The sequence below is a fragment of the Penicillium maclennaniae genome (assembly GCF_028827695.1).
Source record: "Penicillium maclennaniae strain IBT 15551 chromosome Unknown utg000005l:1.0-2652337.0:1.0-2654196.0, whole genome shotgun sequence".
Classification (NCBI taxonomy): domain Eukaryota; kingdom Fungi; phylum Ascomycota; class Eurotiomycetes; order Eurotiales; family Aspergillaceae; genus Penicillium; species Penicillium maclennaniae.
The window spans coordinates 1,778,030-1,797,032 of NW_026623217.1; the positions used below are offsets into that span (position 1 = coordinate 1,778,030).

Sequence of the window (19,003 nt, forward strand, 5' to 3'; positions counted from 1 at the left end):
GGGACAAGGGCCATAACTCCAAATTCCCAACAAATTGGGGATCGTCCCCCGGACATTGAATCACGGGTTTCCCCAGACAGCCGAGGCGTCACATCACGTGGAGGCGGAGACCGTCGGCGCAAAAAAGTTGAGCTTAAATTGTTCTTTGAGTATTGAACCATCATGTCTCGACTAGTGACCGGTGTACGGTCCTTCTCCAGTATGTTGCCATCCAGCTCAGAATTGTTGTATACAACACATACTCATCATTTGCTCTCGCCCTAGCGACGGCTTGGTCTATGCTAGCTGGCGTCACCGCACGATCTGCTGGTCACCCCTCCTCCTTCCAAGTCTTTCGTGATGTCCCTCCGCTCCGCCAATTGCGCCGCCAGTTGCTACGAAATGATCGCAGTGTTGGGTTTGTGCCCACCATGGGCGCTCTACATGAAGGCCACATGTCTCTAATTCGCGAAGCCGCCCGCGAAAACACCGATGTTTTCGTGAGCATCTTCGTCAACCCCACTCAATTTGGCGTGAATGAAGACCTTTCTAGCTACCCACGCACTTGGGATAGCGATGTCGAAAAGCTAGAGCAATTAAACCAGGAGCTGGCTAAGGCGGCGGCTGGCTCCGATACATCGACAGGACGAATCTCGGCCATATTCGCCCCTACCTCGAAAATCATGTACCCTAGCCAGCCTCCCTCATCAGAAATCGACGGTGAGGGGTCCTTCGTCACCATAACCCCCTTGTCCAAGAAATTGGAAGGAGGCTCGCGTCCGGTCTTCTTCCGTGGCGTCGCGACTGTCTGCATGAAGTTGTTCAATGCTGTGACCCCTGACCGCGTCTACTTTGGCCAGAAAGATATCCAACAAACTGTTATCATCAAGAGGATGGTTCAAGATTTCCTGATTGGCACTGATGTGCGGATTGTGAGCATCACGCGCGAACCGAGCGGCCTAGCCCTTAGCTCTCGCAATGTCTACCTGGGTGAACGTAGACGCGCCGTCGGTCTTACTATTTACAAGGCCTTGAAGGCTGCCGAAGAGGCATACCGGTCCGGGCACACCTCACGCGCAGACATTTTGGGGGCTGCTCGAAACGTCACCGATAGAGTGTTGGCCGAGCAACAAGGTCTCTCCCCCAAACGGAGAGCATTGTTCGAGACCGACTACATTTCGCTTGCTGATCCCGATACTCTTGATGAGCTGGATCTCGTCGATTGCTCCAAGGGCGCCGTCTTGAGTGCAGCTTTGAAGATGGCGCCCTTGGAAGAGACGAATCCTGATGAAGACTGCGGTCTGGGCGACGGCAAGGTTGCCGTACGCTTGATCGACAACATAATCCTTCAACCTCAGCAGCCTCAGCAGCCCAGCAGTAACAGCTAAATCTTCACATATAGAGACATCATCATTTAGCGTTAGCATATAAAAGAAAAGACCATTTTCTGCTGATACCTCTAAAGCGGTAAGTAGGGCTGGACCGTAGGGCTCGGGCCGAAAATATTCCTGCGGGTCTTGGCTTGGCGGGAAAAAAGTCTCGATGGCAAAGCTCTGATTGTCACTCCCCATACAGACCCGAAAATCGGGTAATACATTCACCATGGCCGACGATGGAATGCTCTTGAACTTTGCCATCGGTGACTCTGTCATCAAGCCCGAGGCAAAGTTCAAAGGAGGCAGGTGGCGCGACCGCCTCACGGCGAAGAAGCGCTCGCAGCATCATCCCAACCCCGACGCCGCCCAGAACAAACACGGCGAATCGAAGAACCCAAATCACATTCAAATCCCCTCTACAAGGCCTGCAAAGCGACAAAGGACTTCCGACGATGCGCCCAGCGGTGGTCGTTCGCGAGGCCAGCATCAATCATCGCAGCGGAAGAACCCCAATGATTTCGTTTCCTCGCTTTTCACCAAGAACCCCGAGGCTCAGAACGCCATCGAACCAAAGACCGACGAGCCTGTTGAAGATGCAAAGCCGACAAATGCCCCCTTGATCGACGGGCTCGACACTTTCACAAACCTAGGCCTCTCGCCGAACTTGGCCGCGCATCTTCTCACAAAACTCGAATTGAAGGCGCCTACTGGTATTCAAAAGAGTTCCATCTCACAGTTGCTTAAGGAGGATAGCGACGCATTCATACAGGCCGAGACTGGTTCTGGAAAGACCCTGGCTTACCTTTTGCCGCTAGTCCAGCGCATTATGGCTCTCTCAAAAGCTACAAAAGAGGATGGTGTCCACCGCGATAGTGGACTGTTTGCGATCATCTTGGCTCCCACTCGCGAGTTGTGCAAACAGATCTCTGTAGTTTTGGAGAATCTTCTCCGATGCGCGAACTGGATCGTTTGTGGAACCGTGATCGGTGGGGAAAAGAAGAAATCAGAGAAGGCACGGTTGAGGAAAGGCCTAAATATTCTTGTCGCCACCCCTGGACGTCTTGCCGATCATCTTGATAATACTCAGGCGCTGGATGTGAGCAATGTACGCTGGTTGGTATTGGATGAGGGTGATCGCTTGATGGAACTTGGATTTGAGGAGGAATTGAAGGGTATTGTCAGCAAGCTTGACGCGAGACAGCGACCCAGTCGCATTCCTGGCGTGCCAACACGAAGGACTACTGTTCTGTGCTCTGCTACTCTGAAGATGAATGTGCAACGTCTTGGAGAAATCAGTTTGAAGGATGCGGTGCATATTAAGGCGAACGCGGAGGATGGGGATGAGGGCGTGAAGAATGGAAGTGATGACGGAGAAGAAAACTTCCGCGTTCCCGCACAGCTCAAGCAATCCTACGCAATTGTTGCAGCTAAACTGCGTTTGGTCTCGTTGACCGCATACTTGAAGAGAACATTCATCCGAAAAGGCTCTGTGATGAAGGCTATTGTGTTCGTGTCATGTGCCGATGAGGTCGATTTCCTTTTCGAGGTGTTCTCTAGAAAGCACGGCAAGAGGAGAGAGGATACACCCGAAAAGGAAGGCGAGGAGAAGAAGAGCGACGATGAAGAAAAGAAAGAGAAGGACGAGCGAGAGAAGCTCTCCCCACATGGCACCATCGCTCCTGGTACAGCTTTCTCCAACCCATCGAACCCCGTTGTCCTCCACCGACTCCACGGCTCCCCCCCCAACACGTCCGAACCGCCACCCTTAACTCCTTCTCCAAGAGCACCAGCGCCTCCGTCATGATCTGTACCGACGTCGCCTCCCGCGGTCTGGATCTGCCCAACGTCGACCTAGTCATTGAATACGACCCCGCCTTCAGCGCAGACGACCACACCCACCGTATCGGCCGTACCGCCCGTCTGGGCCGCGACGGCCGTGCATGTATTTTCCTCCAGCCCGGCTGCGAAGAGAATTACGTCGAGGTCCTCAAGCGCGGCTACCGCGACGGAGGCAAAGCGCTCACCCGCACTGACGCCACTGAGATCCTGAAGCGCGGCTTCGGTAGCACCAACGGCTCGAACAGTAAGAATTGGGAGGAAAAGACCACCGATTGGCAGATGGATGTGGAGCGTTGGGCTTTGGAGAACCCAGAAGTACCTCGAAATGGCCCGTCGCGCATTCCAGTCCCACATCCGTGCCTACGCGACTCACATCGCTGCCGAGCGCAGCATGTTCAATATCAAGGAACTCCATCTCGGTCATCTTGCTAAGAGTTTCGCGTTGCGCGATCGGCCCGGCAAAATCAATGTCCCGGGTCTGCGTACTAGCCAGGCAGAGACGAAGAAGGACTTCAAGGCTGCTCGCGGTGGTGCGGGACAGAAGAGAAAGGCTGGTGCCGCTGATGATGGACCAACTTCAACAAACACCGACGATGCGGCACGCAAAATGAGAGCCAAGATGAGGGAGCATATGGCTGGCGCGAACGAGTTCAACCTGGCTTAATCTTGATTTGTGATTTGTGTGAGAGGTGATGATGCATTGTAAAAAAGAAAAAGCATTAGCATGTTTTCAGTAGATATCCCATAATGAAATCTTTCCATCCTTGGATCCAGCTGCTAGCCAATGTGTCCTTTGTACTTTCTCATTTCGTTGGTTATGGATAGCTGCGAGTGACGGGCTCTGGGTGCTGAGAACTCGCCCCGGGCCCAATTCAGTTGCCCCTTTCGGAGTAATCGCTGCTTGAATTTGAGAAGTTGTTGATTGAGAGAAAGGGTTTACGTCTCCAAACGTGACAGTGTAGCATCCTTCCTTGTGCCATTTGAGCACAGCCAGTTCTTTCATCGTTTTGCCCGAGTACACTCTGACCCTGCTGTCCCAGCCAGCAGTCGCGAATATCTTCCCGTCGCTGCGCATGCGCAGTCCCTGCTGACCAGAATGCTTGGTGTTGACCGTCTTGAGAGGCTTATCTTCCGTGAAATTAGCTGTTGGGGTATAGCCAGCGGAATTTGGACTGGGGATCGGATGTTTAATGAGCAGAGCATCAGCAGAAGACGTAATAAAGTAGTCACGCGTAGAGGAAACGTCAAGAGATAGGACAGGCTGGCTATGCGGGCGGCTGGCATATAATTTATCCCACTTCCAAGGATTTGCAGCAATGGTGCCAATCTCAAAGCTGGCGGGTGTGAGAGGGCCCTTGTGGACGAAAACCATGACATGGCCGTCTTCGTAGGCAGAAGCAACGTATACATCTCCGGAAGGTGACACGAACATATTGACAGCCATCACCATTCCAGTCTTGGTTGATGGGTCCGAGGCGATGGTGGTGATACGGCGTTCAGATGGTAGATGGAAGACATCGATTCCGCCAGAATCAAGTGCATTTGGGACAGCAAACAAGACACTCCGCGAAGGTGTTTGCTCTAGGGCGCGCTGTGCAGACTTGCTGTTCGAGATGTCCAAGAAAGTCATGGAAAATGCACAGAAATTCAATGCATTAACAGGCAAGGAATGAAGCAGCCATGGCTGAGTGGCAGTTTCCGAGCGCTCCGATTCTGAAACATCAACCGGCAAAGTCTTGCTGAGAAAGTCCTCATCTTCTGCGCGAAGCTTCCACACACAGAGTTTGTGGTCGCGCCCATGTCTAGACGATGAATTAGCAGATGGTCTTGAGTCTTTTCAGTACTGGTCTCACGTATAAATTTCGGACCCTCCTGCAGCCACCTGGAAGCCCTTGAGTTCAAGGACTGCACCCTCATGTGCCTTCCACACTGTGACGGGTCGCTTGGTGACTAGATCCCAGATGACTACCCAGCCCTCGGCGTCTCCAGATACGAGCCGCAGGTTTTGGGAGAAGACGTGCAGAGCGTGTATCGGGGCCTTATGGCCGCGGAGAATGTATACTGGCGCGGCGACAGACTGCTGGATTGGAGTTTCAGCCATGTCCAACTACCGAAACACTCCGGTCAGACCCTAAAATTTTCAAGCTCGATGGCGGATGGGCGTGGGTGGGATCAACGGCTGCGGCCATACGGCAACATTAGCCCGCGCACCGCCTTTGAGGTATGCTGCCGCGTCTCCGTGGAAGGGTAGATAACATATAATCCGCGATATTTCACAATGCATCTTGTTAATAGACTAGTCATGTTTCGGCGCAGCAATCTAATAGCGTGGATTTAGTTTGTTATTGGGAAACAATGTCTTGCTGCCTTAGATACATTGAACAATGGTCCGTGAAGGACCCTATCTTCTGGCCATTTTTCCAACACAAGCTTGCCATATATCAGGACTTTGAATCATTTCGAAATTTCAAGCGCAACCTTATCCAACGGACTATGCATTCAAGTTGAGTGGGGAAACACACGTAAAGGACGTCAACTGGTCCTTGGTAAATGCGTCGATCATTCCTGGACAAAACATTAGACTTTCAAACACATGCGTATCTCAAAATTAAATGGGAAACCCACCGGTAACAGCAGCGTACATTCCGAGGCCACACATTGAGAGCGATGCCAGGAAGTAAACAACATGCCAAATGTTGATGCCAACTTGAAACACGCCGCCTGCCAAGAACCCACGTATATACCTTTGAACGAGGCTCTCATCTTTGACAACCCGTCCAGTGCTCGGATCAAAACCTTCCCCTGTCTAATGCCGTTTTTCTGAATGTCGAAGCTAAGCGCAAACAGAGGAGGGAGGCTGTATGTAAGATTCAGAAGCATGGATGCCGAGATCACCGACACAAAGCCCATGTAATCCGGAATAGCACCCGCGATCACGAAAGCGATGATCCACCATATCGGGCACAGAGTCGCATACATGATCTTTCCAACCCGAGTGGTGAGTGGTGGGGCTTTGAAGATATCCAAAAATATGTTATTGTAGACGACCTTAATCCCAATGTTCCCGTAGAGGCCGCCTGCAATGAGCGCTCCAATCAATGTGATCATATTCCCGGCGGTTTGCCATCCGTAGGAGCTCACTCCTTGGTAGCTTGGATTAAAGCTATACTGCCCTTGAAGATAGTAGACCACGCAGCCGTAGATCAAGTAAACGCTGTAGATGAAGAACTGGGCGCCCCACATTGCTTTGATGAAGTCCCGAGGTCGCCTCATTTCGGCCAAGAATTCGACAAAGAGTTGAACACCGGCATACGCGAGGACACCCGACAGCATACCGTTGATGGAACCGATCAAACCATCCGGGGGGATGTTGTTATAATGAATAATAGGGGGATAATTGCCCGCCTTGTCGGGAGTGATGGTGGCGCTGTTGACAGCACTTCCTGCAGACCCGAGTGTCGCGATCCCATAGTTAGGCGGAGAGTTTGCCATCACACCCATAGTCATAAGTATGACGAAAATGTTCAACCACACTGCAAAATTGGCTATCCAGCCATAAGCACGAAGTGTGCGAATCTGCGAGATGAAGAAGCCTGCACAGGCGAAAATCACCGGACAAACAGCATAGCAAAGCTTGAACTTGGACATTTGGGAAATATTCTCGCCAAATTGAATGGTGACTTGGCCGGTGATCAGCAGAAGCCCGAGTCCTTGACAAACATTCGTGATATGTCGTCCGTATCGGCCGACTGTTCGGAAGGCTAGATCTCCATAATTCTTTGCTGGGAACTCGTGGCTGTCAACACCGAGGAAGACACGATATACTAGGTAGCCAGAGTAGCCAGCCATCAGGCCAAAGACTGTATAGAAAGCGACGCCTGTCAAGAAGGGCCATTAGTCCCACGTCCAGACTGACAGCACCGAGATGTATCGCACCTGGTCCCCATCCCAGGGTGCCCATGGTATAGCCCGACCCATAAGGCCCCAGAATGTCAGTGGTAATGAGGAAGAAGCCTATTGAGACCACCAGTAAGTATCAACAACTCAAGGACAGACCCCGAGAACTCTCTACTCACAGGCACCAGCCGACGCGGATCGAAAAGCACGACTTGCATTCGTCCATTCCTCGTCGCTGATCTGCAATCGTCTCTCAGGGTTTCTGAAATCGGCCTCGGTCAGCGTGGTGACGGGTAAATTGTCCTGGGCATCGAGCTGGCTCTTCTTCCGGAAAAGCTGTAGCACATTCCAATGAGGCGCCTCCAGAGCCAACTGCTCCTCCCTTGTTTGGTTGGCGTAGAAGTGATACTCTTCAAAAGATACGGCCGCATCGTACGGCTCACGGGCCTGAGGTTTGACAGGTAGGCTTGAATTCACCTCCTGGACATAGCCGGGAGGGTCGATTCTCAGTTTCTCGTCCATAGCTCGGCGTGGTTTCCGAGCAAAAAGGAAGACAATGCTGAACAGAGTAGCGTTAGGGACTGATTGTGAGACAAGAGGCTGGGAAGTGCGACCTTGGGGGACTCAAACACAAACACAAAAAAACACACACAGACAATCTCCCAGCTCAAGCCGTGCCCCAGGGATAAGGAAGTCACATTGACTAAAATGTACCTAGCAATGACAAGCTTCACTCGGTGGATTTGCGGGGAGAACGCCCCGCTCAACCAAGCGATAAACTCGCCTTTGCCGACACTTGACTTTCCACTCGCTGGATTAGGGCGGGTAAGTCAAGTGGCCGATAAGGCACGGGCATCTGTGTCCGGTTTGAGTCGGGTATTTTGGTAATGGGAAACAAGGGAAAGTGGTCCCCTCGCGCGAGGCCCGAGCAACGCCAACAAAGGCGGCGCATGCAAGGCTCTGAATCAGGGCGGATAAGAGGCCGATATGCAGAGATGCTGCTCGTGCGATAAGTGATTAGAGAGCCCCTGAAACATTCCCAGCTGGATCGGGAGTATCCTGTATATGGTTCTCAAAAGGCGGCCATGCTGGATCACTCTAGAGTCATGTAAACCTACTTATCACTCAAACTTCGAGATGAAAGAAAAAAAAATTCAGTACGTGCATTCAAGCTAGGTGCCTGCGAGTCGAGGTCTCTGACGAGTTTCCCCTTTTCCAGAAATATTGCAATTGACTGAGAATCCCTGGGATTCTCAACGACTAGTCTGTGGGCTTGAAAAGCTCGAGTATGCTGCATTAAGAATTGCAAGGTAAGTCTGGTCAGTGAAGTAATTAAGTAATTCCCAGTGGCAGATAGCAGAGTCCGTCAAGACCGAACGGATAGCAAAATCCAAGGGTCATCCGACTTTATAGGTTCATGTTTGGAGGGTTTACAAATTTGGTCTCCTTTCTCTCAATGATATCCAACAATCTCATCATTCTCCGCCATCCTGATTGCGATCGCCGTGTACTCGTCTAAACTCTCAACAGGAAGCCCAAGCAGCTTGTTGTGAAGTTCACGACGAGACTGGTAGTCCCCATCTGCAGTAGGGAAAAACATGCGGCTATAAAGCTGTCTGGGGAACTGTGCAAAGTCACCCTGCTGGACAGCGGCATGGGCCTTCTTCCAGCACTGCTCAGCAGACTCTTTTGTTATGGTCCAATCCTCGTCAGTAGTTCCAGTAACACGTTTAACACTCTCAAACATATCGAGCTGGGTGACTCGAAAGCTCGAGACGTAGATGGAACTATTGGCAAACTGCGATAACGTAGGTGAGCGATCGGTTCCACTATCAGGGATCTCCTTGAGACTCAGCAACCTGGCGATAGCTCGACCGCACTGAGGCCAGGTGCTTGTGTTCAATGGCACGTTGCCATCATCGAACTGTATGAAGGAGCGCGTCTTGAAGTCGAACCCGAAACGATCAGGTCCGCCACCTGAGCTGAACTCGTACCAGAAGTTACAGACGAGGAAGATGCAGCTGGTATTAGGGAGTGTGTTCATCTCGGCGAGTACGCTGTCGCGGCTGGGGCTTAGCATGCTGTCGTCACAGAGGCTGTTGTTGGCGACTTCGTGCCCAAACCAATTTGGCAGGACGTAGGGAACACCAGCCTTTGACGCAGCGCGAATGAGGTTGTTGATTGTTCCTCGTGGAGCCGTGACTGCCATTGTGATGATGAGGACCTGTTGCCCTTGCATTGCCTCCACGAGTGCGGCGTCGTCATCACCGTTGTAGTCGACGCGGACCACATGCATGCCTTGCGGTAGGATATTGGTACTATACGGACGAGTAATAGCTGTCAAGACGTGCTTCCCAGTCTTGAGTAACGCTTCTGCTAGATGTCTTCCCACTGTGCCACCGGCCTGCAATTCGATTAGCCACGGAATGGTTAACCCCAGGTGGACCGGAAGAAGTTCCGATTTACCCCAACAATAGCCACTCTTGAAATGCAATTAGAAAAGCCTTGTGGCTGATCTTTCGCGTATCTCTGCATCATGCTCTTATAGTTGAAGCAGCTTTGGGTCGTCAAAGTATCTGCGTCGTTCACTGGTGCTAGTGCAATCTGGACCGATGGGCTCACACGAATTGATAAGTCTTGAAAGATCTATCCTTTAAAAAGTCCCCTCAGATGACTCGAGTCCTGGACAATCCGTTGCACTACATAATCTGGACATATCGGGCTTAAAACGTGCTGTCGGTTTTAACCGCCTAAGTCCGCGGGTTGACAGTTGCCAAGCTAAGACCCCAGTAGGATATGAACGACCTACGAGCTACCCGAGAGGAGTACGTTGAAGGTTTCCTCCTACAACGTGAACGAAAAAACGCCATAATCTGCATCATGTATATAGATGTGTATCTGAATGGGGGTATATCGACGTCAAGAAGTCACAAAGTCATGTTCAAACAGCCGTTTCAAAGCCAAGGATAAGGGGAAGAATCAAATCAGATAAGGGTCATAATTGTAATGGTCAATCTCATGGCGAGGGGCAACATAGTACTCTTGGTAGGGGTGATTTTCCATTGAGAAGTCGCCTGTATTGGAAAGTGGGTTCGAGACCCCCGCAGGAAATTCAAACGCATTTGGGATCGACAAGGCTGGGTCGAAGGTGTAAGACTGATTGTGCATTTGGGTTGGATCCATGGTCTCTGGTTGGGACGCAGGCCACGCCCAGATATGTTTCAGCTCCTCCCTTATGGGCTCAGTGAACCACGCTCTGTCAGCGGAGATGGTGTCAAGAATGCGAAGAGCCTCTTCCTGCGTTTCTCGAGTCTCCAGACATTCTGCTGCGATCGCAAAACATCGTATTGATACACTTGGAATGCTGCGATCTTTAGAGTTTGCAAGAAGGCCACATATGTTATGGGCATGGACGTTTTGCATCTCCTTCATTTCCATTTGAAGGTCGGACTTCATTGGATGAGTTTTGGCAAGTAGTATGCGTGCCGTGTGGTAGAAGAGCTCAGAGAGGGTCGCCGTGCGCTTGGGTAGCCTTTAACGGAGGATGAGCGAGTGAAAATAGAACAAACGTAAGTGAAACCTACCATATCTTCGGAAAATTGGACTGAGAGCCAGCTTGCCAGGGTTGTACATGGCCAATAGGTTTCATCGATCGCGGAACGAATTTGTCCCACTGATCACACCAAGCACGGTAGTGATTCCATTCTTGCACCAAATCGTGGAATTGTGCAGTATTCGCCTGCAAATCATTGGAAGCAAGCCGGTGTTGTATGGTGACCTGAAAGTTTGTGATCTTTGCGCAGATGTAAAGGATGCGATGAAACCACAGATCTTCTCCTCTGCCGAAAGGTTGTATGTGGTCTAGATCCATGTCAACACCCCATGCGTCGGGGTTCCAAGATAGGGTCCATCCATGGTGTAGACAGCTCAAGAGCTCCATACCCACACTGATCCAAAAACATGCCCCGCCGATCCCAGGGGTCCTGGACGTCCAACCACACTCATGGATCAATGCTCTTGATCCCACGATGTGATTTGTCTGTGGAGCTTGCTGTGGAGAGAGTGCCTCAAACACGCTCAAGGCCAGTGACGCCGCTGCACAAAGAACGGAATCGCGATTAGGATCTTGAATGGCGCCCATTAGATCCTGAGTAGCTGTCTCATAGTAATGAGACGCTTTCTCTTCCCCATAAGAAGGATTGGAGAGGAAGAGTTGCCGAGCGCCACATGCTAGAAAAGCCTTGAGCAGCATGGGCTCCTCAATGGCGTGAAATGGCAAAATTTGTGTGAACTAAACAGCGTTAGAATGAGCGATAGGTCAAGACTGAGGGGCACACACATGTCTCATGGGATCCATTGAATCAATCCAAGGCCCCACCTCTTCAACAAAAACCTGCAAGAGGTGGACTTGCTCAGGGTCGGTCAATGTGGAAGAGCTGTACTGCTTCGTGGCCAATTTCCTTGCGAAGTTCGATGTCCCATGCGGGGAGTAGCTCATCGCCGGGAAGAAGATGAGGTTCATGCCAAGCGTCAGGTCCAAGAAAAACGTCCGCTGCCGTGGAGTGCGAAAAGTCAAAAGTATTCGGGTCAAAGGAGTGAGCGACTGATTGGAAGAGACTCGCAAGTTGGTCGGGGCTCAAAGATTGAAAGACCTCTTGCTGCAGGTGTCTCCTTTCCTGGATCGGACTCTCCGGTTGAACGGGTGGATATCTTTCAAAGCCCCCGACATACTCTGATGCGATGATTCGCGAGTCATCACGGAATGTTACTTTCGCACCGTGAACGCGGTCAATGATGTGCGGAGGCGCAACTGTTTGAATGTCGATAAAGTTCAAGCGCACACCACGCCTGCAGATTCTATCTGACTTCCTGCAGTTCAGGCATCTGCCCAAGGCCTCATCGCATTTCAAGTGCCTTTCGCGACAAGTCAAACAACCCGTGCGGACCCTTTTGGCTTTATTTTCCGCTATCTCGGAGGACTTTTTGCGGTTTCCGCTCGACGGTCGTGGCGAAGCTTTCTGGCTTTTGGGGGTCATTGGCTTTGGGCTCGCGGCTTGCGATTGAGACTTCGACTGTGAGCGAGTTGTGAGATTCATCTTGGATTTTGGTCGAACAAAAGGCCCGGTTGTTCAAGGTTAAGGGAAAGACGCGCTCGTTTTCCTCTCAGCCTCCAGCACCAACTGGGACTGCCAAGTTCTGGGCTGACTGAAGTGTTCCGAATTTACAAGATCTCCCACGTTGCTGTACTCGAATGGCCATGTTCGCAACCGGCGCAAGGCGTGGTCAGGCCTAGGGTTTGAAGGCAGGCCGAGTAGATCCTGAGCGTTTATCTTGTCCCTCAGCGGCCGATCGTAAGCGTGAGCGATCAGAATTGCGGAGGGGCAGAGGCTCGAGGATCTGTTCCGCGGTGATGTCAGCTCACGGGCCGTTGGGTTCAATCCTGGCGAATCAGACGTACCAGCCCATCACTTCCAGAAGTATCTCACAATCACAGTCCAGACGGTCGATATGTCAAGGCAGAGACTCAAGATCAAGAGAAAGGAAGACGAGTCGAGACTGTGGATCTAACGCGGAGGCGGGCGAGAAAAAAAAGTGGGGGCCTACCCTCCACGGACGCCTTCGACTGGTTATCTCCATAACCTGCCCCAATGGGTAATTACGAATAGTGCAGGATGCAGGTGTCGAACGCGCACATCTCTTCTTCCTTTGGTGATTGCATAGTCCACAGGACGCGTTGATTGTATCATTAGGGAGAATGTGGAATGTGGACTGAAGAAATATATAGAGAGATCTGTAAGATTTGTGGGATGCTCTCTAGGCATATGTTCTCATCATATTGCGAAAAAGAAAGATTTCCAGGAAAGAGGCAGCAACGCTTGACTTTGTCACTTCATGCGAGGTTTACTCCCTAGGCGGGGTAATTGAAGGCGAGAGTGAAATATCAACATGATCGCACCCCAGACAGCCGCTGACATGAACGTGACACGAAGTGCCGTAGCATACGCCCCGATAACTGGAAGGAGTCAGCAAAAGACGAAACAAGAAAAAAGTGCATCTACAGAACGGACCTTCTTGTCGGTGAACATAATCGAGATCACCGATAGCACGAATCGACTTGCGAACAAGACCGATAATGTGCCCTTTCTCAGCACCAGTCACTTTCTGGTCAAGCTGATAGAGCAGCGAGTTTTGGAAGATCCAACTGCTGATAGCCACACCCATCACGGAACCCAGATTACGGGCAAGACCTAGGGTCGTAGTGGCCACGGCTTGATCATCCTGTTCACTTGTGGCGAGAATCGAAACCATCAAAGTAGGGAACGAGAAGCCTTGCCCGAGACTTGAGAAGGAGACACAGAACATTGCAAGGGCCGGAGCTGTGTGCACGCCCATTGTGGCTGCGGCACATCCTCCAAGAAGCATAGACACCCCACCGATGATGATCGTGGGCTTCAGGCGTTTAGACCAGGTGATCAGGAATCCGGTTCCGACACTAGATGCAGTAACAGCAATTGAAGCTGCCACAAGCCGCAAGCCGGAGTCAGTCGGACTGAGGAGTTTCACAGCCTGGAAATACAATGGGGCGTTGAACATCATCGTGTTGACAGACATGGCCCCAAAAAAGTTGCCAAAGACGATGCTGGCGCGAGGATTCTTCGAAAGCAGATCAATTGGCAAAACAGCCCGAGGGACAGTTCTCTCGTATCGCACGAGCACAATCGACAGAATGACCGATGCGATCAGGGAGCCGATGACCAGAGGGTGAGTCCAGGGGAAGATATTACCACCCAAATTTAACCCCATGATCAAGGCCGTGACCGCTAAAATCAGAATCAGTGAGCCAGTCAAGTCCACACTTCGAACCAGACGCAAGACACCCAGTCGTTCAGACCCTACCCGTTTTACTCCAAGGCCCGGCGGGATCGTGCTGCATGCAGTGACGAACAGGATAAAGATAAAGGGCAGCTGAATGAGGAAAGCGCCTCTCCAACCAATCTGATCGCAAAGAAGACCACCGAACGCAAGGCCCAAGCAACTGCCAATGCCAAGGCAGAGGTTAATATATGACTGATAGACCCCGCGATACTCGATGCGCACCAGATCACTAGACACGATCTGCCCCATCGAGAAAACACCACCCGCACCCATTCCGCACAGCGCCCGGGCAGCGATAAAGCTACCGATGCTCTGGGCGAGACCACACCATGCCGTTGTGAGGAAAAACATGACTATGGAGAAGAGGTAAACCGGCTTGCGGCCAAATGCATCAGAAATGCGCCCGAATAGAGGCAAGAAAGCTGTGGATGTGAGCAGGAATGCAGTCGACAGCCATGATGCAGCATTGGCTGCATGAAAATACGAGGTGATGACAGGATGACTGGAGGCCATGAGAGTCGAGTCGAAAAAGCCGATGAGATAGCCCATCATTACGCCAGAAAAGATGAGCCAAAATTTCGTGGGAGATACTTCAATGAAGCGTGCCGCGTAGCTGTCGTCTTCGTGCTCGCAGGCGATATTGGTAGATGTATTCGACACCAATCTCTCTAGGTTTGGTTCGATTTCCAGACCAGAGGGCGAAGTGACTTGAGTGAGACCGAGAGAAGTCACCTCGTTGATTTCATCCAAACTCGAAGGGCCTGCTTCGACATCTTCGGTGGCCACGCTTCGGTCTTGCGTGCTTTCCCGGCTTGAGTCTTCTCGCAAGAGCGGAGTAGCTTCAGATGGGCGCACATCTTGATCACCCATTGTGAGGAAGAATGGAGTGAAATTTAGATTTACCGCGAGAAAGGAAGTAAGAATGGCGAGCAGACCGCGGAAGGCGGCTGGCTCTCTGACCACGGGAAATGCGGCGGAAAGAAAGCAACGAAAGTAGGGGATAAGAAATTAAAATCCAGACACGAACCAGATGAGCCCCAACCAGGATGATGCAGGTCTCAGGAACCGAAGTCAGACGAACCGAGCCAGGTCCTGCAGGTAGCCCCGGAGATCGACGAGGATGCCGAGCTGGAGATCAGTGGCGAAGCTGGGATCTGATCCCGCGATAAGAAATTATCGACAATCGATAATCCGACTCGAGCTTTCATTCCCCTCATGCCTTTGCTCTCGCGTGTCTTTTGACGCCTCAACAATCGCTGCGTATAACACTCTCGCAACAAGGTCCCGTTCCCTCATACACCAGTACGATGCAACCCCCTCTCCGAATCGCCGTCCTGGAATGCGACACACCACTCCCCACCATCAACGACCGCTACAACAATGAAGGCTACTACGGCATCTTCAAGACGCTTCTCAAATCCAGCGCCGAGAAGCTAGGCGATCCACGCTTAGACCCAGAGACCGGGCTCCAGATCACAAAATGGGACGTCGTCGACGCGCAAGAATACCCGAAGTTGGAGGATATCGACGCTGTGCTCCTTACAGGGTCCAGTCAGTGCTTCTGATGATCACTGGACAACGTAACACAACGCTGATGACCTGGTAGAATACAATTCATTTGAAGATTCCGCGTGGATCAAACGTCTAGTGGAGTTCACGCAGCAAGTACTATCGCAGAGCCGGGTGCGAATTCTCGGAATCTGCTTCGGACACCAGATCGTGGGCCGTGCGCTAGGTGCGAAGGTTGGACGAAGTGAACAGGGGTGGGAGCTTGCTGTTTGTGACATGGATCTGACGGAGAAAGGGAAGGAGCTGTTCGGGCTGGAGAAGATCGTATGTGGTCCCTTTGGGTGCTGGTATACCTTTGCTAACTCAGGCAGCGTATTCAACAAATGCACCAAGATGTTGTGTATGACTGCCCATCGGGTGTCATTTTGCTTGGATATTCTCCGAGATGTGCTATACAGGGCATGTATGTGCCTCAGCGCTTTGTCACTGTTCAAGGACACCCTGAATTCACAGGCGAGATTGAAGACGTGATAATACAGAGTCGGGCAAAGGCTGGTGTCTTCAGCGAGGACCAAGCGCAGGAGGCCCTGAGAAGAACAGGTAACGAACATGATGGTGTTTCCATCGGAGCGGCATTCCTTAAATTCCTACTGGAAGAAGCCAATGAAGATTCATGCTGAGGTTTGATCAGCATCAAATCGAATGACACAGGAAATGCAAAAGAGCTGGCTCAAAGTTCGCATGTATCAAATATCAAGTGAGTATCAAGTAACAGACTAGACGCCGACGACTTGGCAAGTGGTACCGACAATTTAGAGACTACTTGAATCTACACTTTTCTTCATCGGCACAACAGTTCGGAACCTATTCTCGCGAGGAACGGCCACGGTGTTACTTGGCGTGCGACATGCTAGAGCCAAACACGGCTCCATGCATGATATTATACATTAAATCAAGGCACCATACAAGAAAGAAAGGGAGCTATGAATTCAAAGGATTCCACCCAAGTGGAATTGCACCGATTTTGCAAATGCAAGCAAGATGTTAGGAGATTTGCTCCAAGCAAGACATGAAATAAAAAAAGCATCCAACCCCTCGCCCAAAAGAAATGCATGTCGTGATCCGTTGAGTAAGTGCTCCAGGCACGTCCCTCCATGCTAATAAGTCAAAACGCCGCTCCGGCCAACCTGGCCTTTCCATGTGGCTATGCCCGTATGACAAAAAAAGATCCCAGGTGCCATATGCTTCACGCTAACGCCATCACAATGCAAGTTCGCTGCAAAACAGACAGGAATTTGGAGCGCGCAAAAGCACGTAAGAATCGGTTCGAGACCTTTATATCGGTCGAGGTTTGGAAAGTCTGCCGCTGCGACGTGGTCCTCTTTTAACATCTGAAGCACATTGGTCGGATGATTCCTGAGTATCATCGGTACCGGACTCGGCCTTGGCTTTCTCAGCATCTGCCTCAGACTTCATATGGAGATTGAGGGAAACGAGCTCGTTGTGGTCGTCACGAAACGAGATGTCGACACCAAGGGTGAGGTTGGAGACAAGACGTCTCTTCGGTCGCACGCGCCGGACAGATGGTCGCGGGTCATCGGAGTCCTCGCTGTCCTCGGCAGAACGCTTGCTACCAGTACTGAAAGGTGACGATTCTCGGGATACCTGGATGCTGGAGTTGAAAGAGGGACCGGGGGCAGGCTTCTTCTCTGGTACTGCATCGAGAAGGGCTGCGAATGCCCGGTCGATATCACCACGACATTTCTGAAGCATGTCCACGATCGTGTCACGGTCATATCGACCCCCAAGGCCTTCTTGGATGGACTGTATGTCCCAAGGCGGAAAAACGTCGACAGCCAAACCGGCATCATGTGAGGCCGTTTCAGGGGTCGTGGCTGTGGTGGTAGTCATGGTAGGAGGAGGAATGTCGGATGAAGAAGATGATGTAGAGGAGTGGGCTGTCTCCACAGTGAAGTCGGGGGTTTTGATATCATTGGTCTCTTTATGGTTGGAGGCCGACTCCTTCGAGTCTTCACCTAGTTCTCTGAACGGGATACTATCAGTGCTCTTTCGAACATTGAAGAGGCCTCTGTGGGTGCCATCAATAGGCCGCACTGATGAGTAATGTTTGAAGTCCTGCTTTCAGTCAGTGGGAAGTTCAAGCCCTGTTTAAGCATTATGGATCATACGTGAAAGGCGACGTGAATTACATCTCGATGCTCTTCATGCGAAGCGTTGACATCACGGAAGGCTTGAACACCATCCATGGTATACACATTGATGTCCACCTTAAACACTTGACAGAAAGCCTGGAGGTGCTCGGAGCTACCCCACTCGCCATTCTTCCGGGTAAAATTTACCATCGCCTCGAACCGTCGCTCCTTGTCCTCTTCAGACGGAGCCGACACGTCGGCGGAACGCGTAGCATAGGCCGATTGGGCAGTTCGTTTGGGTCGTCGTCGTTCACCGCCCTCAGCAACGACAAATTGCATGAAATAATCCTTGTTCATCTCTATGTGGTCGGCTAGAAGTTGCCGGATGTCGCTGTCGTGATCAAAGTTTCCCCATAGTTGATCCGAGAGAGAGTAATAAAGGCAATTTCCTGTTTGACGCGTCATTAAACAATATTGCAAGACGAAAAGAAGCCATCATCCTGCGCTAACACAAAATGGGGTTCTCAATAGCCAGGGATCTTACCATCTCCTTCCGTTGGCAGAGCAAATAGATCGCGTTCCCTTAAACATGGCATTTCGAGACTTGCCAGGTCAATGGCCTTCTTGTGGCGCATAGTTGTGGATTCATCTTGCTGATCCAGCAGCGCAGAAGTGTAACAGGAGGATGGTGAAGGATGAGTCTCGAGAGTAGCCGTCTCCGGGGTGGTGGTGGAGCCGGGTAGTTGTTGGTGGCCCATGAGTATGGGCACAATTCTGCCACCGTGTGAGAGAGAAGACATGGTGGAAAGAGGATCCCTAAGGACAATGTCGGCATTGATGGTACTAAGAGCAAATAAAGTAGACTGTCAATGACACCAGGATACGAAGAGGGGATATCCAAGTAACAGCCCGCAGAGTAGACGAGCCCTGCGGGTGCGATGAATTGAAAAAGGAATTCAAGCATCCGCCGCGATTTGAGTGCCGAGTTAGGGGCGGTGAATCACTTCATGTACGGTGATTGGGCCACACGTGAGTCCTTTCCCTCTATGACATCGGTGACTGAGCTTATCCACAAGCTCTTTCTTAATGTCCCCAATTTTTTTCGTCCTGTATATCTATCATCTCCAGTCTTGCAGTTATACCAAGGGTATACTGTTTATTCCTTGCGCTCTACTGTTTCCTGAAATCCGCCTTATTCAACCCTCACGTTCGAGATGTGATTCATTCATTTCTAGGGATACAGTGGAGCCCGAAATGGAGAACACGGGACTTTACGGAGAAGGCCCTTGCTCCAACATGGGGCCAATATACAGTATAGGATCGTTTCAATATGAAATTTTGATAGGCACCTGTAGAAAAAGCATCTCGTGACCT

At 51.2% G+C, this 19,003-nt stretch overlaps 9 protein-coding genes across 9 annotated transcripts; 3 read left to right on the top strand and 6 right to left on the bottom strand.

The window, feature by feature from the left end:
• Positions 1–162: 162 nt before the first annotated feature.
• On the top strand, positions 163–1,367 carry N7477_005896 (pantoate--beta-alanine ligase PAN6; the record flags this gene model as incomplete). The annotated part of the gene is made up of 2 exons (XM_056967559.1): positions 163–199; positions 265–1,367. 2 exons carry the CDS (start codon positions 163–165, stop codon positions 1,365–1,367), a joined length of 1,140 nt encoding a protein of 379 aa, XP_056822313.1.
• Positions 1,368–1,581: 214 nt separating this feature from the next.
• Positions 1,582–3,858, top strand: dbp7 (putative ATP-dependent RNA helicase; the record flags this gene model as incomplete). Its single annotated transcript, XM_056967560.1, has 3 exons — positions 1,582–3,104; positions 3,140–3,479; positions 3,511–3,858. The coding sequence occupies 3 exons, from the start codon at positions 1,582–1,584 to the stop codon at positions 3,856–3,858; spliced, it is 2,211 nt and encodes a 736-aa protein (XP_056822314.1).
• Positions 3,859–3,924: 66 nt separating this feature from the next.
• On the bottom strand, positions 3,925–5,295 carry N7477_005898 (WD40 repeat domain-containing protein; the record flags this gene model as incomplete). Its single annotated transcript, XM_056967561.1, has 2 exons — positions 3,925–4,996; positions 5,048–5,295. 2 exons carry the CDS (start codon positions 5,293–5,295, stop codon positions 3,925–3,927), a joined length of 1,320 nt encoding a protein of 439 aa, XP_056822315.1.
• A 476-nt stretch (positions 5,296–5,771) lies between these two features.
• N7477_005899 (uncharacterized protein) lies at positions 5,772–7,613 on the bottom strand (the record flags this gene model as incomplete). Its single annotated transcript, XM_056967562.1, has 3 exons — positions 5,772–7,072; positions 7,131–7,208; positions 7,271–7,613. 3 exons carry the CDS (start codon positions 7,611–7,613, stop codon positions 5,772–5,774), a joined length of 1,722 nt encoding a protein of 573 aa, XP_056822316.1.
• Positions 7,614–8,544: 931 nt separating this feature from the next.
• N7477_005900 (aromatic alcohol reductase) lies at positions 8,545–9,629 on the bottom strand (the record flags this gene model as incomplete). The annotated part of the gene is made up of 2 exons (XM_056967563.1): positions 8,545–9,495; positions 9,558–9,629. 2 exons carry the CDS (start codon positions 9,627–9,629, stop codon positions 8,545–8,547), a joined length of 1,023 nt encoding a protein of 340 aa, XP_056822317.1.
• A 441-nt stretch (positions 9,630–10,070) lies between these two features.
• Positions 10,071–10,962, bottom strand: N7477_005901 (uncharacterized protein; the record flags this gene model as incomplete). Its single annotated transcript, XM_056967564.1, has 2 exons — positions 10,071–10,623; positions 10,676–10,962. The coding sequence occupies 2 exons, from the start codon at positions 10,960–10,962 to the stop codon at positions 10,071–10,073; spliced, it is 840 nt and encodes a 279-aa protein (XP_056822318.1).
• A 2,014-nt stretch (positions 10,963–12,976) lies between these two features.
• On the bottom strand, positions 12,977–14,921 carry N7477_005902 (putative MFS multidrug transporter; the record flags this gene model as incomplete). Its single annotated transcript, XM_056967565.1, has 2 exons — positions 12,977–13,104; positions 13,160–14,921. Coding segments are annotated over 2 exons (1,890 nt in total), but the record flags the coding sequence as incomplete, so codon positions are not given.
• Positions 14,922–15,250: 329 nt separating this feature from the next.
• On the top strand, positions 15,251–16,156 carry N7477_005903 (type 1 glutamine amidotransferase; the record flags this gene model as incomplete). The annotated part of the gene is made up of 3 exons (XM_056967566.1): positions 15,251–15,518; positions 15,574–15,800; positions 15,848–16,156. Coding segments are annotated over 3 exons (804 nt in total), but the record flags the coding sequence as incomplete, so codon positions are not given.
• A 655-nt stretch (positions 16,157–16,811) lies between these two features.
• On the bottom strand, positions 16,812–18,429 carry N7477_005904 (OTU domain-containing protein; the record flags this gene model as incomplete). Its single annotated transcript, XM_056967567.1, has 3 exons — positions 16,812–17,612; positions 17,666–18,078; positions 18,174–18,429. 3 exons carry the CDS (start codon positions 18,427–18,429, stop codon positions 16,812–16,814), a joined length of 1,470 nt encoding a protein of 489 aa, XP_056822321.1.
• Between the last annotated feature and the right edge of the window lie 574 nt (positions 18,430–19,003).